Here is a 23,406-nt window from a genome sequence, read left to right on the forward strand (position 1 = left end):
GAAATGTGAAGGTTCCCAGGCGTGTTGAAAACTGAAATAAGGATATACATCACCGGGTACCAGACTACAGTGGTGTTTAATCGTAAAACTTACTTAGTAAAACGTAGTTCCTAAACGTTACGTTACATTTGTTGGTCGCTTTTAATGAATTAAAGATCACGATACAATTCTAGGAAAGATGAGCTCCACTTCTAAGAAACGTGAACATTCTTCTAGCCATTCGAAATCGTCAAAGGTAAGATATGTGACGATCTAATAACCATGGTTGCGCTTAGTATGCATGCCCAGATTCCGGACTAGTGACAACGCATTCATAACATTAACACTGAACAGGCTTAACACGTTCCACTGCCAACTGCCACTGTACCGACGGCCGACCAAGGTCTCTTTTTTGGACATGGAAATAATACGGAGGTCATCCCAAGGGGAAATAATATTGCAACCTGACGCCACTTTTTTCTTCATATATCATCTCAATGAAGGTCATTCATTGCAAACAAATGATAAGGCATAAATCTGGGGCTGAGAAACATTTCCAATTTAATCATAATTTTGCACACCCGCTTTGCCAGATAGGCACTGAACATGCGCATAGACTGTTAATGTTATGACTGTTACTTAAAATGTTTATTGTGACAAAAAAGTCTGGTTCCAACAGTGTCGTCGTCACTTCATTCATAATTGTACTCACGAGAATTTCACTTTAATGGATTATCTTTGTCTGTTTTCAGCGTCATAGACATAGTGACAGTGATTCCGAGGATGATTATGTGCCGTATGTACCATTGAAGGAGAGACGGAAACAACAGGTGTGTGAAAGAAGAAATTTGTTAAAAATCAGTTGTGATCATTGTGATCTGAAAATCATTATTACATTGTACTTGTATGATGTTTTGTCACTTTTGTGCACTATATGTGTGTACATTGTACAAGTATATAAAGATAAAAGATCTTTGTTGTTAAATCTTTGACATAAAGCCCATGGGCTGTCTTAATCTTCATATCAAAATCGTTGTTAATGTGATTTTTCATAATTATTATACATGTATTCATATTTGTCGTTGACAAAGACAGATCTTTGTGTTTTAGCCAATTCAAGTTCAGGATTTGTTCAAACTACATGTAAACAAAATACAAAAGAAAATGACCGACATTGTATCTGGATTTTATGAGAAGTTTCGGACAGAGAAGACTTAATGTGATAATGACGAATAGGAGTTTTTGTTGAATTACAATTTATGTGGGTGTTGGGCCGATTTCCTAAGAGTAGCAAGACTGTAAACCTTTGTGTTAATTAATTGGGGGGGGGGGGGGGGTTATCAGAGTTTGCATAAATCAACTTGACACAAGTTATCACAAGTCAATCTCAAGTCATTCACTCTGAAGTTATTTGTCAATCTGTTCAAAATCTTTGCTAAATGTGCATTTTTTGGGTCCATTTCCCTGTTACTGTATACTTTTCATTACAGTCCTAGGACAGCAAGACAAAGAGAGACCAACTAATCCATTGTTTTTTCTTGAACAGAGATCTTTCGTTATGAACAGTCCTCGTATGTACGATTGTGTATTGGGAGAGTTTTCAATAAACATGGGAACAAAGTGTCTTGTCCTCGAACATAACGGTAATGTACGGCTGTGTTAGCTGGCTTGTGAATGACTCGGTTATAACTCTGCTTTTTTTGTACAGCTGGACAAAGCCCACAAACTCTTGAACCGGCGGATCGCCAAGGGAGTCACCGAGGGAGAGCAGGAGCAGCGAGACAGTGGCAGGGAAGATGGAGGGATGACAGATGACCCCATTCCTAGGGCTAACGTCAGCTTGCTGGACCAACATGCTGAACTCAAGAAGAAGGCTGAGAGTAAGTGTTTTCATCCGGCAGTGATGATCAAGTCAGAGGAAATAGGACCACAAACTATGGTTAACCATTGTTTCACTAACTTCAGTTGAATGTACACTAGGGGACAAACCCTCCTTTTGTTTGATCAGTCACAGACAGTAAAAAAAATCAATTCTGTTCCTCTGCCATGCCTTTTACACAGGCTAGTCACCCACAGTCAGATCATATTTCTTGTAGGCTCTGTGATAGTCAAATTCAACAATAAATTTTGTTACACTAACCTGTTCACAGATGCTGGAAAAAAACCCAAAATTATTTTCTTGTAGTCTGGTTCCCTGACCCTGCTTCAGACAAAACAGAGCAGTTTATAAACTTCAGGAATTGTCAGGTCAGGGAACCAGACAAGCTGCATGTAGTTTGCACTGGCGCTCACAGATGTGTAACTGACTGCAAACTAAATGTGGACTAACTAAGCTTGGTAAATTGCGGGCAGTATTCGAAAAAAATAGTTAGTCATTGGAAATTGATACAAAAATTCCACTTTTCTTGAAAACGAGAGCGCACCGGGTGCAATGATTTCACAGGATGCGTGAGACTATTATTCAAGTAGAGTGAAGTTTCAAGTAAGGTATATCAAAATAATTTGCTAGTTTTGTTGGTTGATGTTTGAAATGTTATATTATCTTTAAACTTTTGAGGGCATTGAGTTCTTCGTCAGTCCTCCAAAATCCTTCAAAACATCCAGTCGATTTTGAATGATCTGGGAGGGTTATCCGCTCCGTTCACAAGTACCCCCTCACCGGCAAAGAGAGTACATTTGGGGGTGACCGACCAACGCCATCTTGCCTGACTGCAATTTTGCCGCGACGCGCGGCCTTACCACTGCGTGTACATAGTATAAATCCCCTGGTGTCATGCGTCACACACAAGGAACGGTGCGTGTCAACCAGCTAAATGTCCCACCCATGGGACATCGTTGCTAGGTAAAAGGGCGCCCTCTTTCGTTGGCGCACAGAGCCCATAGTTAAAAATGAAGTTCAGATCTGATGTTCAGATCACCGACCTAACTGCCAATCTTTCCGGTATGGTCTGTGCGCAGGCAGCAAAGTGAACCAGCTGGACAAGCAAATGGAGGAGGAACAGAAGATCTTACAGAGCATCCAGGAGCAGAGAGCCCTGATGACAGTCAAGGAGTTGGCTAAAGGCATCACGTACACAGAGGCACTCAGGACTGGGTATGTAGTCATTGGACTCCGTGCTCTAGTACCTCCTTGAGAGTTGGGGGAGGCCAATTATGAAGCGTTCTGGCAAAAAAATGCCAAAAAAAATGGGGGTGATTTTTTTCTCTTTTCAGATTTATTGATATTTGTAATCTTTGACATGTCTACTACACATATTTTGAAGAAATACTATAAAAATCGTTGAATAAAATGTTTTTAAGGAAAAACCAATTGGGGTCTTTCATTTTCACGAATTCAAAACTCGAAACTTTAAAGGACTTTTTCTCAGTATTTTACTTTTTTGGCGTGTGGATAAATGCGAAATATAAACAGCCATAACTTGTCAATGGAAAGCGGGGTTTGACTTTAGCGGAAGCCCGCTAGCCAAATGCTAGTCAAACCAGCGGCGGGCTAGTCAAACTATTCCTTAAGTAGCCTGGCTGGGGAGTCACAGATTATTGGGCTACGGCAAAGATGAAAGGACAGGAAGAAATAATTCATTAAATTCAGAAAGCAACACTCTATCAATTTTTGTTTAATTTTACTAACTGTTTAGGGTTAAATTATTAGATTTTTTATTAAAAACACTGACAAGATTGCCTCAGGATACACGTTTTACATGTATGCAGTTGTTCACTTGCTGAAACGCTGGCATGTTGAGCAATAGAAGAGTTCTGTTTGCTCACAAATAAATTTAACTTCGTTCTGGTGAAAGCCCTTCACCTGACTTTGTGAGTGAACCTTTTGTTCCCAGATGGACTGTTCCAAGGTGCATCTTGAGCATGGGCGAGGGCCGCCACGAGCGAGTCCGCAAGAAACTTCACATCATCGTTGAAGGCGACAATGCAACACCTCCAGTAAAACACTTCAAGGTGAATTTTTATCAGCCGTCCAACACCAGTTTTCTGTTTGCTGAAAATGAAAGCAAGTGTTTTTAGAAAGCAGTTTGTAAGGATTTAGTGGCTTTTAACATAATGTGACTTGTTAACAGCGATGGAGGACTCAAACTGGATTCCGATTCAAGTCCGGACTCGGAATCCATTTTTGTGGACTCGTGACTCAGCTCAGACTCATGGCATTTTGGACTCAGCTTGGCTCGGACTCGGCTAGTGGCCGACTCGGACTACCTGTTGACTCGGACTACCTGTCAAACTCAAATCAAGTCCATTTCAAAAAACTGTGTTTAAACCTGAGGAAAAAACTTGATATTGTTTTTAAAAACGGTCCCGCATCTGTTGTCTGATCAATTTTAAACTCTTTCCTGTGAAAATCTCTTTTAGATACTGACAGAATATAATATAGAGTTGAAAATTAAAGTGGAAACAGAATTTTTTTAAATGTAAGAAAAAGTGAATATAATTGCATTTTTGGTTATTTTGTTTTTTTATTTGTTGTAGGAGATGAAATTTCCCAAGTCCATCATCTACGGCCTGAAGAAGAAAGGGATTATGCATCCCACTCCAATTCAAATACAGGGCATTCCTGTTGTGTAAGTGTAAAAAAAGTTTTTTTTAGATAAAGACCAAAAACAAACTTACTATATTGTCGAGTACAACCCTTTTTTGCATAAACTTTGTCACAATTAGATTCAGCAGTTCTGGTATTCTTTCATTGAGATCAGTTCAAAAGCACTGAAAAAATGTAGAACCAAGATAGCGTTAGATAAGTACAGATTCTGAAATGATGAGGTTAATGCTTTTTTCCTTCTTCAAAACTGCACTGTGCATCCTCTTGTAATCTTGTTCATTTTTTGCCTTTTTGCAGCCTGTCCGGCCGGGACATGATCGGCATTGCCTTCACCGGATCTGGCAAGACGTTAGTCTTCACACTGCCGCTCATCATGTTCTGCTTGGAGCAGGAGAAGAAGATGCCTTTTATCAGGAACGAGGGGCCGTACGGACTCATAGTGTGCCCATCGGTAAGGGAAACATAAGACTTTTGTGTATTATAAAGGGAAGAGTATGGTTGAGTTGATTTATTGATATAGTGTGTACAAAAGACACGAGGGATTAGCGTGTTTAGACGTCACCCGGAGGCGAGTCGAGACACGCTTGACAGTTTAACCCGTCAGCCTGTGTATCAAAACAGCCAGTGTGTGTTAACACAGCCTCCGACACAAACCGGTCAAGACCAAACTTTTTGCAGCAGGAAGTATTTTTCGGCAGATTTGTTGTGCTGGTCAAAAATCAGCTGTGAAGCAGTTACAAAAATGTAGTCCATGTATGACATTTTGGTTAGTAAGCTGCTTTTGTTGAGCCACCATTCTAGGTGCTTTGCACAGTTCCAGTGTTGTAGCTCCGAGAATTCTTCCGCAGACGGGAACCAAATTTAAGTATTTCTTTGTTCCTTCTTTGACAGCGTGAGTTGGCCAAACAGACCCACGATGGTTTCCAGTATTTCGCCAAGTGCATAGAAACCGAGGGACTGCCGTCACTACGGAGCATGCTGTGCATCGGCGGGATACCGTCCAAAGACCAGATGAAACTGCTACAGCAGTGAGTACTGGGAAACCGGTGTTGTAGACCTTCTAATCAGGAACTATAACCATAACCATTCAAATTTATATGCTAAGCAGAAATCTGTTGGGCACCAACTCTCTGATGATATATGATATTTGGCAGGTACCCTGTTTTGCTGGTACCAGAGTGCCAGCCAATTGTCATAGTACTCGGTGTCTCACTGACTGGCTGAGTGACTGATTGACTGTCACTTTGTGCTTGTGAACCGGGTACTGCTATCGTAAGGGAGTACCGAGTAATGCAAATGATGGGTTAAATTTTGCCCTGGGACAAGATTTACTATGCTTGCCTCATCTTAGCTTAACCCTAACTCCCTAGCGTCTTTCACTAGGAACTGGACCATTATAGACACTTGCTGGGAGAGAGTCTGTTTCATATACATGTACAGAGGAATGCGCTATACCGAATACCGCTATACCGAATGTTAGCTATACTGCACATCGTCCTTGGCTCCAGATTTTTGTGTACAAAATGCCAAACATTTTTGTTGAAAAATGTCAACAGAAAAGGGACAATTGGCTAGCATGTCCGCAAGAAATGGAAGGGGAAAGCCACCCATTGCTGTAGGCAGTAAGCTCAAAAACTGTGTAATTACATAATTCAATAGTCGGCACATGTTCAAAGTCATCTTAAGATAACTACCAGGGCGTGCGGGGTGAATTTCTTAAGGGCGCTATTTATTGAAAATTGAGTACCGGAGCACCAGCAGCTTAAAATCGCTATACTGAAGGACCGCTATTATGAAAAATTTCTGTGGATCCCGCGATGTTCATCATAGCGGCGTTCCACTGTACTAGATTTTTCTTAAGGGGTGAGGAATAATATACCTTTCCGCCAAGCTCCGACCTCCCCAACTCTAATTTCTACAAATTTTGAACCAACTTTTGGATTGCAGGGGCGTGCACATCATGGTGGCCACGCCGGGACGGCTGATCCACATGCTGAACAGAAAGAGCTTCAATCTGTCTGTCTGTCGCTACCTCTGCTTGGACGAGGCTGACCGAATGATTGACCTTGGGTTTGAGGAGGACATCAGAACCATTCTCACTTACTTCAAGGTTGGTTTGAAATCTTTAACTTATCAGTTACATGTATACAAAAATCCTAATAACATAAGTTGTAAGAAGTTGATTCATCGAATTGAATTTACCCAATTGTTATCGGCGTGATTGGTTTGACCACAAGTTGAGGTGAACAATTTTAATTTTATAAGTAGTCATCAATTCAAAATATTTTCAAAATAGCCATTTATTGGATGGGCCCAGTCAGGGCACAAAATCGATGCAGAAAATAGGACGTTGCGCACGTTGTGGATCCTATACATGCTGCCCGGATGTGCTGTATCTTCATAAAATATGGCAGGTTTTTTAGGTTAACTTACACCCTCTTTTCCCCTGCAGGGCCAGAGACAGACGCTCCTCTTCAGCGCCACCATGCCCAAGAAGATCCAGAACTTTGCCAAGAGCGCTCTGGTCATGCCCATCACGGTCAACGTGGGCCGGGCCGGGGCAGCGTCGCTGGACGTCATCCAGGAGGTGGAGTACGTCAAGCAAGAGGCCAAGATGGTCTACCTGCTGGAGTGCCTACAGAAGACTCCTCCTCCGGTGAGGCTCATTATGACTGGAGATTTTCTCCATTGTCTGTATTTCTGCTGAGTTTAACAACCGTCTACGCAATGGTGTGACTCCACTTACACCAAATAAGTAGCGCAATAAATTTGACGCATTTTACAAAAATTAATGCCGTTTGCAAGTCTGTGACTTGCACAAAAGCTAATGATAAAACTTATGCACTCAATTTGAGAAGTGTACGATTTTACTGAGTAATTGTGATTGCTTGTCGTTGCCCAAAATGTTAAAGGTTTATGCTAGGAACACACAAGCTTCTTTTTTTTGTTTAAAGGTGATGAAATGCTGTTTTACCTGTGAGAGTGCATTTTGAAAGTTGCTGCCCAATTCCCATGAAATTTAATGGCTAGAGGAGTTTGAAGTCGATGACTGTGCAAAATAACTGTCATAAAAACTGTCCTTGCCAAAACTATTAACAGTATTTAAATGTTGCACAGCTAATGTAAGTTTCATGTAACCGATCTTAAGCACATTGCACTGTAGTGCACCAAATTTCACGCATAAAGCCTTTGCTGACAAGTACATCCAATTGTTGTCAAAATCCGTGACTAAAATTTATCTTTAATATGTTTTTATACATAACGTTTCAAATTGCTCATTATCTTGTTATCTGTCATCCCAGGTGTTGATCTTCGCTGAGAAGAAAGCGGATGTGGACGATATTCACGAGTATCTTTTATTGAAAGGTGTTGAAGCCGTGGCTATCCACGGAGGGAAAGGTACACATGATCTGCATCGCTTCATATTGGTTTTCTCATATGTCGTAATTAAAAGCATTCACTTCAATATTCCTTTTAAATTTTGAACATAATATTATCATCATGTTAAGTATTTCAAATATTGCCAGCATCTTAAATCAAATCCTTCATTAAAGGATCCAGACAAAAACCTAGTTGTACCTTATATCAACATTTTAAAACATTAAATGCATTTTTTTTTATCAGATCAGTTGTATTTTCATTTGAAATTGTTTAAAATAGAAAAACACTGTAGAATTCTTGTAGAGCTTGGATTTGCTCATTTTTGGGTAACTTCCCAGTTAAATGTCTGATCCTTTTCTGAATGCCACTCTGTGAAAGAAATGCAATCATTCAAATTTTTGTATTTTTTTACACTCCAATTCAGACCAGGAGGAAAGAACTCGCTCCGTGGAGCAGTTTCGGCAGAAGGAGAAAGATGTCTTAGTGGCCACTGATGTAGCCTCCAAGGGACTCGACTTCCCGGATATCCAGCATGTTATCAACTATGACATGCCTGAAGACATAGAAAACTATGGTAAATATGCCCCAGCTGCACTGTACTTTGAAGTACAGATCGTTCTTTTGCTACATCAACCATTGGTTGGCACAGTACGGGCAGAAATAAATAAACAAGCAAACAAAAACAACAGGCATTTAATCTCATCAACTGCGAAAAAAAAGTTAACAGACAGCTTACAAACCCTTCCAAAACCTCAATAAAATTCTCTTCTTCAATATTTGTTGGCAAAAGTTAGTTCCCAACCACGGCTATAAAAATGCAGTCATTGCTGCGTATACAAAATGGCATAAGGTCAAAAGTGTTGTCACTTGGGACAAGTGTTCTCATTTGGGACACGTTTTCTCATTTGGGACAATTATTCTCATTTGGGACACGTTTTTTTTCATTTGGGACAAGTGTTCTCATTTGGGACACATTTTCTCATTTGGGACATGTGTTCTTATTTGGGACACGTTTTCTCACTTGGGACAAGTGTTCTCACTTGGGACAAGTGTTCTCATTTGGGACAAGTTTTTTTCAATTTTGGATTGGTGTTTCCACATGGTACAGGTTCCCCACAAGGGTCAAGTGCCCTCAACTGCTTTGAGAAAGTACAGCTATACAATTGTTTTTTTCCATCAGCCCAAAATGTTTTAATGACTTATAGTGGATTTTATATTCTGTCTTTTTCCCCAGTCCATAGGATAGGTAGGACGGGCAGATGTGGGAGGACAGGAATAGCCACAACATTCATCAATAAGTCATGCGGTAAGTGCCGTCAAAATCATTGCCAAAAGATAATGAGACTCTTCTGAACAAGAGTTAAAGGGACACTCTGTCCTTGAAAGCACCCAATTGGGCTACAAAACGCGTTTTAAACGAAACGATATTAGTTGGAAAGAACATTTAAAAGTAGAATATTAACGTCCCCACAACCATCTTTTAAAAATTGGCCGTTTTCTGTTACTCTTGCGAGAACGAATTTGGGGGGGGGGGGGGGATCAATATTTTGACTCTCAAAAATCGAGCTGTTTGGGTGCTAGTCATGAATCCTGTCACACACGTTAAACCAGTGCATTGTATGCTGCGGATGTGCCTGAAACAACGTGTGTATTGGTGTCGTACATTAATATGCGCACATGTATTGATTAAATCATCTGACAAAAGCTGGGCACAACGTCCAAGAAGGAGACTTATATTTACGGCTGGAAAATGTATGCGTATGTCACAAAACGTCTGCCACTGTACTATAAAGCACAAGGGCTGTGTGGTCACGAGTTACTCACACAAATTAGGCTGCCACAGTTTTTATGTGTTAATGCGTGGGAGTGTTCATGAGTTGATTGCAATACCAGCAAAGTGAGGAAGCCTCGTACACCATATAAGAGGTGATCAACACATTCATTGTCTCCTTAGGTTACACAGTCACCTCTTTCCATACACCAAGTTTTTTTTTATAGTGAGAGACAACAAGGAATGATTGGGACTAACTTGTGCAGAAAGTATTTGCATCTGAAACCCTTTTTGTGATTTTGGTTTGTTTGCCAATGCAGAGGAGTCTGTTTTGTTGGATCTGAAGCACCTGCTGATTGAGGCCAAGCAGAGGGTACCGCCGGTCCTGATAGCCATAGGAGGGAATGAGGAGGTGCTGAATATGGGAGGTGGGTGATCCAAGTTGTTCCAGATTTTAAAAATCAATACATTTCGTTTTGCTTGCTTTCCGTACAAAAGTCACGTTTCCATGGAAGCAATGACCAAAATGTTCCATGTTGGTGGTTGTTTTGGACATTAATACTTACATAACGCAAGTACTCCCTCAATAGTTGGACAAAGAGAATATTCCCACCATATGCGTTTCATTGTGCAAAATTACACAAAAATTAGTGGCATGTACTTTATGCCCTATGCATAGTGTTTGCTAGTCTATTGAATAGCCACTTGCAAAGCAAGGGCCTATGATATCTGTGAAGATTCGGCAATTAAGTACGCCAAACAAGACTGCGTCTTGACCTCCAGATTCTGACCATTGAGTGGGCGCCTTCTATCGGGTCTTCGGTAACCTGTTGTATTAACAAAAACATGGCAGCATATTGACCAATCAACAGCTTAGTTGTAATTTCTGTACGAAGTGACGTCACAATTTCTGAAGTGGACTCCGATCAGCTGGCACACGGGGTCACATACATTTGCACCACACACATATACCGGATGTTGGGTGTGGAGCTAACGTGCAGGCTCTGTTGAACAACGGATGATACTCGGACTATTGCACCATATACTGTTCATGCATGGATTCCATATCAAGAACGAGCTGCCGAACCTGCAGCATTTTGAAAAAGTTGTGATATAGCAGGCACTGATTTCATTGTCGGGCTAAGCATGCACCATCGCTGAGTTCATGAAAGTCTTGCTGGGTAGCAGACAAGCAACTTACCAGCCACAATTTGTGATGAACGTGGTTCTCAGCTGAATGTTCTCTGTCCCAGACCGTTAGCTCAATGGAAGAGCTAGTGGTATAACTACCAAGTTAAAGCTACAGTCCATCATTTGTAATTTGTGCATTTTGTTCGTTTGAAGCAACAAAAGAGTTCAAAATCTAATGAAGGATGCTGAGCAACTAACCTGATGAAGTTTCAGCTAAGCTTCAGCTAAGCTTCAGCTGTACATTCCGAGAAAAACAGCATTCTAAGATCTCAATTTCAAATCAAAAGTTACTGAATCATGTTTTGAATTGTTTTGAATTGCAGCTATACGCGACGTCGCGCACTGATCCGACGAATTACAACAACCGCGCGCGCGCGTGCGTCGTTCCAATACTTGTGCGCGCTGCGCTGAATAACAAAACGAACTACTAATTTAAATTTTCCTACGGTGCTTCTTAAGAATCACCGTTGGAAATGCCTTCTTTCGTTGATTACTTCAAAATGACAGCTTCCCAGAAAGAATAATTTCACAGGGAGTTTAGTTCCCTTACTATCTTTCAACCAAGTTTGTTTTTCAACAATAATTATGCCAGTTACTTTTCGGATGGCTGCAAATGATGGACTAGAGCTTTAAGCCCCATTGACTGTGGTCAGTAGTTGGATGGGAGACCATTCCATGTATTGTCCTGGTTGGTGGCTTGTCTGGGACATGATTGGGCTCCTATCATAAAACTGTAGGTCCTGTGCATTGTGTAATGTACATCAAACACCCAGGACACTTGTTGTGAAAGAGCCGGGGCTTGCCCCAGTGTTTCTGGATCAGCTGCTTAATGGGCCCTCTCTGAGCATGCTTGGAGTATAGTTTGTGATGCGCATTTGACCATTATTATTCATGTGGAATTTGCGCAATATAAATAAATACGTTATTATTATCATTATTTAATAGCCGATAATATCTGGACTTAGAAGAAATAATAGTTACCTCTCAGAGTCTGCTTATTAAGCAGGACGTAGCTTGCAAGGTCGTCACAATATCAGCCCTATTTTCTGCTGAACCTCCGCTAAGAGTTTAACAAACTGTTGTGGGAAATATAAATCGGCCCTTCTCAAAACCAACCAACCAAACGAGTAAAATACACATTATGTGTCCTAATTGTAACAGCCCTCAATATTGTTCAGTTTCACCTTTGTGTGTCCTATTTTATTTAATTTTGATTTCATTTTGGGTTTTTCAGATGAGCGTGGTTGCTCCTTCTGTGGTGGGTTGGGCCATCGCATCACGGAGTGTCCCAAACTGGAAGCCATGCAGACGAAGCAGGCCAGCACCATCGGCCGCAAGGACTACCTGGCCACTAACGCTGCAGACTGGTAGAAGTCCACACCTCAGGCCCAGCTAAAGAATGTCGGATCATGGCAAACTTGGAGACCTGTCATTGTCAAGTTTAAGTGGTTAATGGTGCCGCTGACTAGAAGCAGCAACTCACTGTAATGGATAGGACAGTTACACTGTGGCAAAGTTGTAATTGTAAAGATTACGTGGGAACAATGCTGCACATTGGTAGAAGTCTGCATCCTAGGCCAAGATATGGGAGAGCAGGTTGTGGTAAAACTTTGAAACTAACTTGAAATTTGAATCTTGCAAAGTATTTCTGCATGCTGGTATACAATGGCACCATAGCTTCAACAGGCCTGAAGAAATAAAAACGGTAGACCATGCTGAAGTTGGAATATTTGTGAAGATTACTGGGCCATTATGAAAATTACTTGGCCAACGATGATGCAGAGCTGTAGAAGTCTGCACTGCAGGTCTGGTTAGGGATGATAGCAACGTGGCCAACTTTGAAACCTGTCTTACCTGGCCAACAAATCTGCAGATTTGTAGAAGTCTGCTTTTCAGGCCTAGATAGGGATGGCAGACAATGGCAAACTTTAAAACTGATCATCAAGGTTACCATGGAAATGATGACATATCATGATGAAGTCCCATCTGGCATATTTCAATTATTATTCGTTACTTAAAAATGACAAATTAACCTTTGTGAGATTCTGGTTATGCTGATTATCATTTCTTTTAAAATTTCAAACCATTGATTCAGCAATAAATCACGTCAGAAGTAAATGACACACCACATTGTCTGCCCCAAAAAGTACATTTTGTGTACACGTGTAAAACTAACAAAGATAGAATCTTGTGTACATAATATACATGAAGTATCAACAAGGAACTGTCTTTAGGCTCAATGCTAAATCTTGTGAATATTTTTGTCTTGTAAATAAATTCTTGGAAACTGATGTGAATGTCGAGTAATATGTGTTATTTTATTGCATAAGAAGTTGCAAGAAATGTTGTGGTCCCCCTCCTAATTTCCATACCGTCCATTATTTACTCTTCGTTTTGAATGGTTTTGCTGCTCAAAGTAATCACTATATTTTGTCATAGGCCTACTACTATTTGACAGTGTTCTGTTCTGTTCAAAGTTTTATATTCAATAACCAAGAGAGTTGACAAATTCGATTTATTGAATGAAATAAGGCGTATTTTGTGGAAGATCAGATCATAATTTGCTGTGCTGCTGCTGCTTTTTTGCCATAAATGACTTAAATTCTCAGTTAAATTTAAATATGCATGATTTTTGGTTAATCCAACATTCAGACTTCTTTAAATTTTAGCATTAAATTGATCAATACATTTTCAATCGGAAGATTGCAAATTAGACTTCTGTAGTAATGAAATATTTAAGAGAATTAAAAAAAAAAACACTTTTGTCTGTACTTTGTTGTTTGAATAATTTAGAGTTTAACATAATTGTGGCAAAATAATTATGGTGGCAGTTATTTCATAAAAACGTTTGGATGATCCTATATTTAAAAAAAAAAAATTCATGAATGCCTTTTAAACAAAATAAAATGTCCCAACGAGTCCAGAATAATTTCCCGCCAAAGTTCAAGCGTCTGCAGTCGGCGGCATGTCGCTGTATCTGCTGCCCTCTGTTGGCTTAGCTCGTCGAACATACTTGGACAGACGCACGGTGAGAACGATGATCGGGAGACAGCAGAGGGAAATGATGCCGGTGGATAGCCAGAGGGCGTTCTGAAAGAATTGAAGATTTTGCGGCGATTATTCTACTACAAGGTAAGTGAAATTATTTACCACTGTATAAATTAAGCTACGTGCCACCAGATAATACTTATTTTCAAGGGAAAGTAGTATCCAGACGCCGCCTCTTTGGTTGTGTACAAAGTCTATGGAGAGTCGAATGTATTTTCAAAGCATTTGCTAACAACATTGGAAATGTTTCTCACCATGACTGACCTTGATTGAGATAATGTATGAGAAAATAAAGTGGCGTCAGGATGCGGAACATGCTCCCCATTTCAAGTATTGTTTTTAGTGAGTATCCATTTATTATTTTTTTAGTTAATTATATTACTTCTACTCTACTAAATAACGTGCGTGGAATTCCAGTTTGCGTGAGGCCTGTCAAGTCACAATTCCAAAATGAAATATTTGCAACTTTTTTTTAGTGCTTACCTTATCTGTTTATACCAACAAAACAATTTATCCGAAGGGGCACCCGGCACAAAAGTGTCCAGGAATAGGGCCTAGGCCAGCCCTTTATCATGCTGCCACCATTTCAGTCACGTTCCCCGTATCCAATAACTGTACTGAATGATAATGGGTTTTTGTGCAAAAAGGAACCAGACTATTTTTCCTTTGAATGGGAAAAAATCAAGATGGCGGCAACATGATAATGGTCTTTTGTAAAGGTCATGTACATGTACTTACAAATCCTGTCAGAAAATGCACGCAGACTTCAGCAACGATGGCTTCGTATGCGCCAGCAACAACTCCACAGCGACCAACCTCGTTCTCAATCTGATTGAACCGACATTGAAAACATTAGATCAAGGAAGGCGTATGTTGCTTGGTTGACTAGAAGAGGAACATTATAATAAACTGTCGTTTCCCTTTTGTCAAATTGTGTATGGCTACATCGCACATTGACTGATTATGGTGTGCCAAATGAAATTGTCGTACCTTATTAATTGGCCCTGTAACAAGCTCCTCTGCGTTTGCGATAAGTCCGTCTATAGTAGAATTCAGTGACTAGATAGAAACAAAGGAACACATCTGATGAGTTTTTTTTTTTTACTTAAGTGCAACCAATTCTTAGAGTATGATTGTCGCTGCATGATTAAATTGAGAATAATGTCAACATGCAATTTCGGAAAAGTCATGGATAGTGAAAAGTAGGGAAAACTAGAAGCACTATAAATGCAGTGAACTGCAACGAAATAGGCCCATACACCAAAGTACAAAAATAAACTGATAGTACAGGAAATTGGAGATGGTCTAAGCAACGTGAAAGACATTTTGATTGCGGATGACATATTCTATAAATCGCTTTCTAGGTAAATTGCGCAATAAATTGTCGATTTGTACTTACCGTCTCGACAATGTCGCCAGCGTCCAAAGACAGATCCAGCAAATCTTGAGAGTCGCTGGCGATACTGGGTAAAGCATCGATTGTCAGATTCTGTAACAAGGCAGTAACAAATTGGCTAGATTTAAAACATAAGAAGGTTAATCCATAATTTCCAATGCCTTTATTTAATAACAAAGGACAAAACATCTCATTCCTGAAGATTTGGTCAACACCATTATTTGTTGGTGTTGGTTACGGAGTTGTGCAAATCAGCCTTTGATTTGTGTTCGTTCTTCTTTGTTGGTAATTTTTTTCGGAACAATAATTTTCAGCGGTTCAACTTGTAGACACAAAAGAAGAATCCACTTTGCATTACGATAGCGAAAAAGTGTTGGGTCGGAATCTGCCGTTATTCAGAGTTTTGGTCAACAAACAATGACATGTTTGAAATAGCCGCACTCTACGAAATAGCAACGCTCACACAAACTAGTGTACAGTGTGATTTTTAAGCGTTTTCGTGGCATCCCCCGTATCTTGTTTACCTTAACTTCGTAAAAGGTCGCTTCAAAGAACGTGACCTGGTTTGCATATGTAATCTGGAGAATTAAAAAAAACCATGAATTCAAAGATTAAACTTGATAAAAACGTAAAGTATAACTTGTCACGGGCCAAAGATGCAAACTACCTCATCACTTAACGACTCGACATACGTTTTTCGAAAACACTGTTAAACTTCAGTGTTAAATTAAAATCCAGTGTTACTACTTTTTTCTTCTTCCCCGACTCGATACAAGCGATCCAACACTATTCATTGCAATGTAGCATCGATTAGACATTTTCCCAGCCAAATTTTACAAGGCTGTTCTAAATTTTCATCTGTAAATCGCCGCAAGAAGTTTCATAAAACACTCTGATAAGGACACAATAATAATGTTGCCAACCACATCTGTGCACGTGATGTTAAGCTTACCATTAGAGCTAGTAAGTTGCTTTGCATATTTTCCAAGCTTTGTAGCTCCGTGATGATGTCAGTAGCATAGTCAACTTGTTGCTGCATAAATGACGAAAAAAAAACCACCACGTGCGTTATCAAATTTGTTTTGAAAGTGGCGGAACTGAAACGCCAGTGAAAGACTAATCTACACTGACAGCATGTTTTACCAATATCAGCGACTTGTACCTAGTCTGTCGACGGATGAAAATGACGGCATTGTGTGCATCAAAATGATATGAGTGGTGCCAAAAGTCCTTTATTATTTTCCAAACATTGAGCGCCAATTTCTGGGCTCTCAATGTTCAAATGATACATTAGCCGTTATATCAAACGATGCGATACAGACGTCACACGATGCAGAGCAGACGTCAAACTATTCGACGTGTCGAATTATTCGAAACAAACGTCAATTGATTTTACGGAGTCGTATTTAATACCAGGCTATACGGTCGTTCGAACCATGCAATAATTCAATGTTCGATTCTTTGCTGGCGTTATTCGACTCGCTCGGTGCGTCCGTCCCTTGATTGTGCGACTTAATTACTGGATTTGCACGTTCAGTGTCGTCACTGTTCGGTAACAAAATCCAAACCATTCGGCGGCATTTCATCAAATCATGACAAGGTGTGGACGTTTGTTGATTTTTTTGACATGACCTTACGATATCCTCGAAAACGTATGATTTTTAATTGTACCTGGAAGTCCGGTTGAGAGGCCCCATGAGCGTCGTAAGCCTCCCATGTCTTGTTGATGAAGAGATTCAAATCGTTGATGGCACTTTGTGCTGGCACGGCCTCCGTAAGTCCTCTCAGCTGAACAGAATTTTCACAACAACGACGAAAACAAAACAACAATTTACACCAGAACAACATGGTAGACAAAACTAACAGGGCAGAACAAAAACACATTTTTTTTGCGGGCGTAAATTCTGTATCCGATTAAACTTAATGCTCATTTTAATTGACGCCAAATTTCATTCGACTATAATAATCTGGATCCTTAAAAATCAAAACATCATTCGGATTACGTCAAACCGAATTCCTTTTTAGAATACTGTAGGAGATTCTAAAGTGTGTATTTGCCTGCAATCGGGGAGCCCCTTTGTCCCTCTTTTGTTTGTACTTTTTAGGAAGACCTCCCATATTTTTTTTTACACGAATCCAAATTGAGGACCCTTCGGGAAGGAACCCTATTGTCCTCTATTGCCCGACGCCCCCATTGATAGCAGAAACAAACTGTGGCACACCCCACCTGACCTAACCCCGTCCTACACCTTCCCAATCCAACCCCGCCCTACCCCCCTTATATTATTTTTATATAATGATAAATAAATGAGCTGATTTATTATTTAATTAATTAATAAAATTTTAAAAAGAGCATAAATCAATCTAAACTTGTCATCGAGGTGTATGATTTTGGCACTTTGGTGTCCATCCATAGTGTTTCAAAATTTTAATTATTATTGTTTGATTTTGAGGACGTAAAAATGGCAACTTTGAAATCACGATGACTCGTAATGAGTCTATAAAGCTAAAATCAGTTCACGCTGACTCGTAAAGAGTCTTAATCTCAAATCCAGCGTTACGCAGTACATTTCAAGATTTCGCGTTGGCTGGCACGAGATTTTAATTCGACTAAAAATTTTGCACTAATCCCAAAATTTTATCAAATATACTATGCTTAAAATTCAAGCGACAATTTTCTATTTGGCAAAACGCTAAACGTTCATAAAATGTATGTTCTGAAACCCCGTTTCCAGCGGGACGGGATTTCCTGCGATTGTACGAGAGTACATCCTTGTTCACCAATTTAAACTTAGTGCGCATTTTAACTGACACCAAATTTCATTCGACTGCAATAATCAGGATCCTTAAAAATCTAAACATCATTCGGATACGTCAAATCGAATTCGTACTACCGATTCGTCCGTAGCCGAATTTTGCGATCATTGTTAATATTTTGAGTATTTTATTGTTAACATTTTGGCGCGAGGCTTAGTTAGGACTGAAAATTTCGCACAAGTCTTGGATTTGATTAAATATCCAATTCCTGAAATGTAAGACGACAATTTTCAATGTGGCAAAATTTGACGAAAACGTTCGCAACAGTTATATCCTGAAATCACGTTCCCGTCGACGGGATTTCTCGTGATTGTGTGAGAGTGCATCCTTGTTCACAAATTTAAACTTAATGATCATTTTAATTGACGCCAAATTTCATTCGACTGTTATAATCTGGATCCTTAAAAATCAAAACATCATTCGGATTATGTCAAATCAAATTCGTACTTCCGACTCGTCCGTAGCCGATTTTTGCGATCATTGTTAACATTTTGACTATTCATCGCTAACATTTTTGACTATTGCGCAACGAAAAAAACTCTTTCTCGTTTTTAATTCAGAAATTGTGTATTTTGAGTAGTCAGACTGTTTTCGCACAGCAATATGGGCACGTTGAATTACAATTTTTGCCGTGTTTCAGCCAAATTTCAAAATGAGGGCCATGTCATATTTATCAGGCCCAATTTTCTATAGTAGTATAAGTCCAGGACAGTGGCCAGCCCATCAGGTCACCAGCGCGGGTTCGAATCCAGTAGTGTAGGCCTAGTTAGTTAGGTTAGTTGGGTGTAGGGTTAATTATTAGGTAATTTATGTAGATATGTAAATTATATGTAAATAGCGTAGTATTGTAATGTAAATGTTGATAGCTTCGCAGATTGGAGTGTGGTTGGAGTAAGATCGTCAGAGAGCAGCTACATTTCGTCTGCGAAGCATCAACCCCCTGCACCCATTTTGCACTTTTTTCAAATATCAAACAACTTTAAAAATGACTATTGCGCCTCTTACATCTCTACTGTTTAATATCATGGCGATTCTTTGAAAATAATTCAGAGTTTTCCACTTTAAAGCTGGCCGCCTAACGTTAGATTAAATTTCTGGAGGTATATTAATAAATCATTAAAAACAAAAAAAAATATGAATAAATTATCGGTGCCAGTTTACTTCCAATATTACTGAAATGAATTCGGTTAGCGGTAATTGGCTTTAAAATTTGAATTTAATTGATAAAACGTCACTGCGCGTGGGTAATTTATGTAGATATGTAAATTATATGTAAATAGCGTTTAATACGGGACCTAACATTCTGCTGATAAATATGTTTGGCACTTTTAGATTACGATACGGAGCGATTGGGAAAATGATTCTTTGAGAGTGAAAAACCAGTCTGCAGCCTATAAAAAATAAACAAGATCAGTAGCGGGACAACCCCCCCCCCTTGCATGTAAATTAAGATGTAAATTTGGCCAAAATAATAGAAATGGATACCATAATTCCTAAATTAAGTTTTCCAATTAAAATGCAGGAGAAATCGTCGTAAAGTGTTGGGTGGGGGAGGGCGGGGGGCGGGGGGGGGGGGGGCAGGTGATGCCCATGGGAACCCCACACCCAACTTTGGACTCAAACCCACCCCCTCCCCAACTATGGACTCAATCCCCCAACTCCCTTTATTTCACCCCGTCCCCGTTTTCTGCAAGTAAGACCCCCCCCCCCTGAAAATAGCCGAAAGAATGGAGCACCATTTTTGACCGGGGGGGGGGGCTGGGGATTTCATTATTGGTTCATGGCAACTAATTTACTGCTGCATGAAGACATGCAATGTTCTTTATTTTCTGTTTGTTTATGGGGGGTACCTATGACCTTTGGGGAAAATCCATGCGAAGATAACCCCTATAAAAGCGGTCCTTGAGGCCATTGCAATGTTGTAAAATGATGCCTATACGTACGCTACATTGCACACTACAGGAATTTAAGGCCAAATTCCATCCAAATTTCACAGAAATACGATTAGGCAGTCCCGTTCACGGATTGCACCCTTAATTACAAATCCTCAAGTTCATGGCCGACAAAATGCTCGGCTACATATCAAAAAATATTATTTAGCCGGCGTAAGCAATTTCGGGCCTATATTTAATGGCACGCATGCGCATGCCCCTCAATTTGAAATTACGCGTAGCGCGTTACTTTCCGAGATTTCGTGTTGGCGCGAGGTTTTGTTACTAACTGAAAATTTCACACAAGCCTTGGATTTTATTAGATATCCAATGCCTGAAACGTAAGACGACAATTTTTAATGTAGCAAACTATAACAAAAACGTTCGCAACTTCAATATATTATAAAATCACGTTCCCATTGACGGGATTTCTCGTGATTGTATGAGAGTGCATCCTTGTTCACAAAATGTCAACTTACTGCTCATTTTCAATGACGCCAAATTTCAATCGACTGCAATAATCTGGATCCCTAAAAATCTAAACATCATTCGGATTACGTCAAATTGAATTCGTACTTGCGATTCGTCCGTAGCCGATTTTTGCAATCACTGTTAACATTTTGATTATTTTATTGTTAACATTTTGGCGCGAGGTTTAGTTAGGACTGAAAATTTCACACAAATCTTGGATTTTATCAAATAGCCAATGCCTGAAATATAAGACGACAATTTTCAATGTGGCAGATTTTGACGAAAACGGTCGCAACAGTTATATTCTGAAATCACGTTCCACGGTCGACGGGATTTCTCGTGATTGTGTGAGAGTGCATCCTTGTTCACAAATTTAAACTTAATGCTCATTTTCAATGACGCCAAATTTCATTCGACTGTAATAATCTGGATCCTTAAAAATCAAAACATCATTCGGATTACGTCAAATCAAATTCGTACATGCGATTCGTTCTTAGCCCATTTTTGCATTCACTGTGAACATTTTGAGTATTTTGTTGTTAACATTTTGGCGCGAGGTTTAGTTAGGACTGAAAATTTCACACAAATCTTGGATTTTATCAAATAGCCAATGCCTGAAATATAAGACGACAATTTTCAATGTGGCAGATTTTGACGAAAACGGTTGCAACAGTTATATTCTGAAATCACGTTCCCGTCGACGGGATTTCTCGTGATTGTGTGAGAGTGCATCCTTGTTCACAAATTTAAACTTACTGCTCATTTTCAATGACACCAAATTTCAATCGACTGCAATAATCTCGATCCTTAAAAATCAAAACATCATTCGGATTACGCCAAATCGAATTCGTACATGCGATTCGTCCGTAGCCCATTTTTGTATTCACTGTGAACATTTTGAGTATTTTGTTGTTAACATTTTGGTGCGAGGTTTAATTAGAACTAAAAATTTCACTCAAATCTTGGATTTTATCAAATAGCCAATGCCTGAAATATAAGACGACAATTTTCAATGTGGCAGATTTTGACGAAAACGGTCGCAACAGTTATATTCTGAAATCACGTTCCACGGTCGACGGGATTTCTCGTGATTGTGTGAGAGTGCATCCTCGTTCACAAATTTAAACTTAATGCTCATTTTCAATGACGCCAAATTTCATTTGACTAATAATCTGGATCCTTTAAAATCAAAACATCATTCGGATTACGTCAAATCAAATTCGTACTTGCCATTCGTCCACAGCCGATTTTTGCGATCATTGTTAACATTTTGACTATTCATCGCTAACATTTTTGACTATTGCGCAACGAAAAAAAACTCTTTCTCGTTTTTAATTCAGAAATTGTGTATTTTGAGTAGTCAGACTGTTTTCGCACAGCAATATGGGCACGTTGAATTACAATTTGGCCGTGTTTCAGCCAAATTTCAAAATGAGGGCCATGTCATATTTATCAGGCCCAATTTTCTATAGTAGTATAAGTCCAGGACAGTGGCCAGCCCATCAGGTCACCAGCGCGGGTTCGAATCCAGTAGTGTAGGCCTAGTTAGTTAGGTTAGTTGGGTGTAGGGTTAATTATTAGGTAATTTATGTAGATATGTAAATTATATGTAAATAGCGTAGTATTGTAATGTAAATGTTGATAGCTTCGCAGATTGGAGTGTGGTTGGAGTAAGATCGTCAGAGAGCAGCTACATTTCGTCTGCGAAGCATCAACCCCCTGCACCCATTTTGCACTTTTTTCAAATATCAAACAACTTTAAAAATGACTATTGCGCCTCTTACATCTCTACTGTTTAATATCATGGCGATTCTTTGAAAATAATTCAGAGTTTTCCACTTTAAAGCTGGCCGCCTAACGTTAGATTAAATTTCTGGAGGTATATTAATAAATCATTAAAAACAAAAAAAATATGAATAAATTATCGGTGCCAGTTTACTTCCAATATTACTGAAATGAATTCGGTTAGCGGTAATTGGCTTTAAAATTTGAATTTAATTGACAAAACGTCACTGCGCGTGGGTAATTTCTGTAGATATGTAAATTATATGTAAATAGCGTTTAATACGGGACCTAACATTCTGCTGATAAATATGTTTGGCACTTTTAGATTACGATACGGAGCGATTGGGAAAATGATTCTTTGAGAATGAAAAACCAGTCTGCAGCCTATAAAAAATAAACAAGATCAGTAGCGGGACACCCCCCCCCCCCTTGCTGACTAATGTTTCGAAAGATGTCAGTTTGGCCAAAATAATAGAATGGATACCATTATTCCTAAATTAAGTTTTCCAATTAAAATGCAGGAGAAATCGTCGTAAAGTGTTGGGTGGGGGAGGGCGGGGGGCGGGGAGGGGGCAGGCGATGCCCATGGGAACCCCACCCCCAACTTTGGACTCAAACCCACCCCCTCCCAACTATGGACTCAATCCCCCAACTCCCTTTATTTCACCCCGTCCCCGTTTTCTGCAAGTAAGACCCCCCCCCCCTGAAAATAGCCGAAAGAATGGAGCACCATTTTTGACCGGGGGGGGGGGGGCTGGGGATTTTACCATTGGTTCATGGCAACTAATTTACTGCTGCATGAAGACATGCAATGTTCTTTATTTTCTGTTTGTTTATGGGGGGTACCTATGACATTTGGGGAAAATCCATGCGAAGATAACCCCTATAAAAGCGGTTCTTGAGGCCATTGCAATGTTGTAAAATGATGCCTATACGTACGCTACATTGCACACTACAGGAATTTAAGGCCAAATTCCATCCAAATTTCACAGAAATACGATTAGGCAGTCCCGTTCACGGATTGCACCCTGAATTACAAATCCTCAAGTTCATGGCGACAAAATGCTCGGCTACATATCAAAAAATATCA

General features: G+C 39.7%; 2 protein-coding genes across 2 annotated transcripts in view; one reads left to right on the top strand and one right to left on the bottom strand.

Annotated features, from left to right (window-relative positions):
• The first annotated feature begins 101 nt into the window (after window positions 1–101).
• On the top strand, window positions 102–13,159 carry LOC119739648 (probable ATP-dependent RNA helicase DDX41). The gene is made up of 15 exons (XM_038214657.1): window positions 102–235; window positions 732–809; window positions 1,688–1,859; window positions 2,938–3,073; window positions 3,813–3,930; window positions 4,456–4,547; window positions 4,823–4,976; window positions 5,417–5,553; window positions 6,473–6,635; window positions 6,978–7,181; window positions 7,828–7,924; window positions 8,331–8,480; window positions 9,141–9,212; window positions 9,998–10,105; window positions 12,103–13,159. The coding sequence occupies exons 1-15, from the start codon at window positions 179–181 to the stop codon at window positions 12,237–12,239; spliced, it is 1,875 nt and encodes a 624-aa protein (XP_038070585.1). The 5' UTR covers window positions 102–178; the 3' UTR covers window positions 12,240–13,159.
• Window positions 13,160–13,161: 2 nt separating this feature from the next.
• LOC119740050 (prominin-1-like) overlaps window positions 13,162–23,406 on the bottom strand; it is a 31,961-nt gene continuing 21,716 nt past the window's right edge. The window contains exons 18-24 of the mRNA XM_038215251.1: window positions 16,984–17,100; window positions 16,265–16,345; window positions 15,837–15,890; window positions 15,316–15,405; window positions 14,907–14,975; window positions 14,655–14,744; window positions 13,162–13,958 (exon numbers count right to left, since the gene is read on the bottom strand). Coding sequence (XP_038071179.1) covers window positions 13,812–13,958; window positions 14,655–14,744; window positions 14,907–14,975; window positions 15,316–15,405; window positions 15,837–15,890; window positions 16,265–16,345; window positions 16,984–17,100 — 648 coding nt within the window. The 3' untranslated portion in view covers window positions 13,162–13,811. The remainder of the gene's footprint in view (window positions 13,959–14,654; window positions 14,745–14,906; window positions 14,976–15,315; window positions 15,406–15,836; window positions 15,891–16,264; window positions 16,346–16,983; window positions 17,101–23,406) is intronic.

The sequence above is a fragment of the Patiria miniata genome, unplaced genomic scaffold (assembly GCF_015706575.1).
Source record: "Patiria miniata isolate m_02_andy unplaced genomic scaffold, ASM1570657v1 HiC_scaffold_4, whole genome shotgun sequence".
Taxonomy (NCBI): Eukaryota; Metazoa; Echinodermata; class Asteroidea; order Valvatida; family Asterinidae; genus Patiria; species Patiria miniata.

Excerpts from the sequence above, each read along its gene's own strand:
- LOC119739648 (XM_038214657.1), top strand. The coding sequence starts at position 179 with ATGAGCTCCACTTCTAAGAAACGTGAACATTCTTCTAGCCATTCGAAA. Across the intron at positions 236-731 it reads GCCATTCGAAATCGTCAAAG|CGTCATAGACATAGTGACAG; the intron begins GTAAGATATGTG and ends GTCTGTTTTCAG. Across the intron at positions 3,074-3,812 it reads ACAGAGGCACTCAGGACTGG|ATGGACTGTTCCAAGGTGCA; the intron begins GTATGTAGTCAT and ends TTTTGTTCCCAG.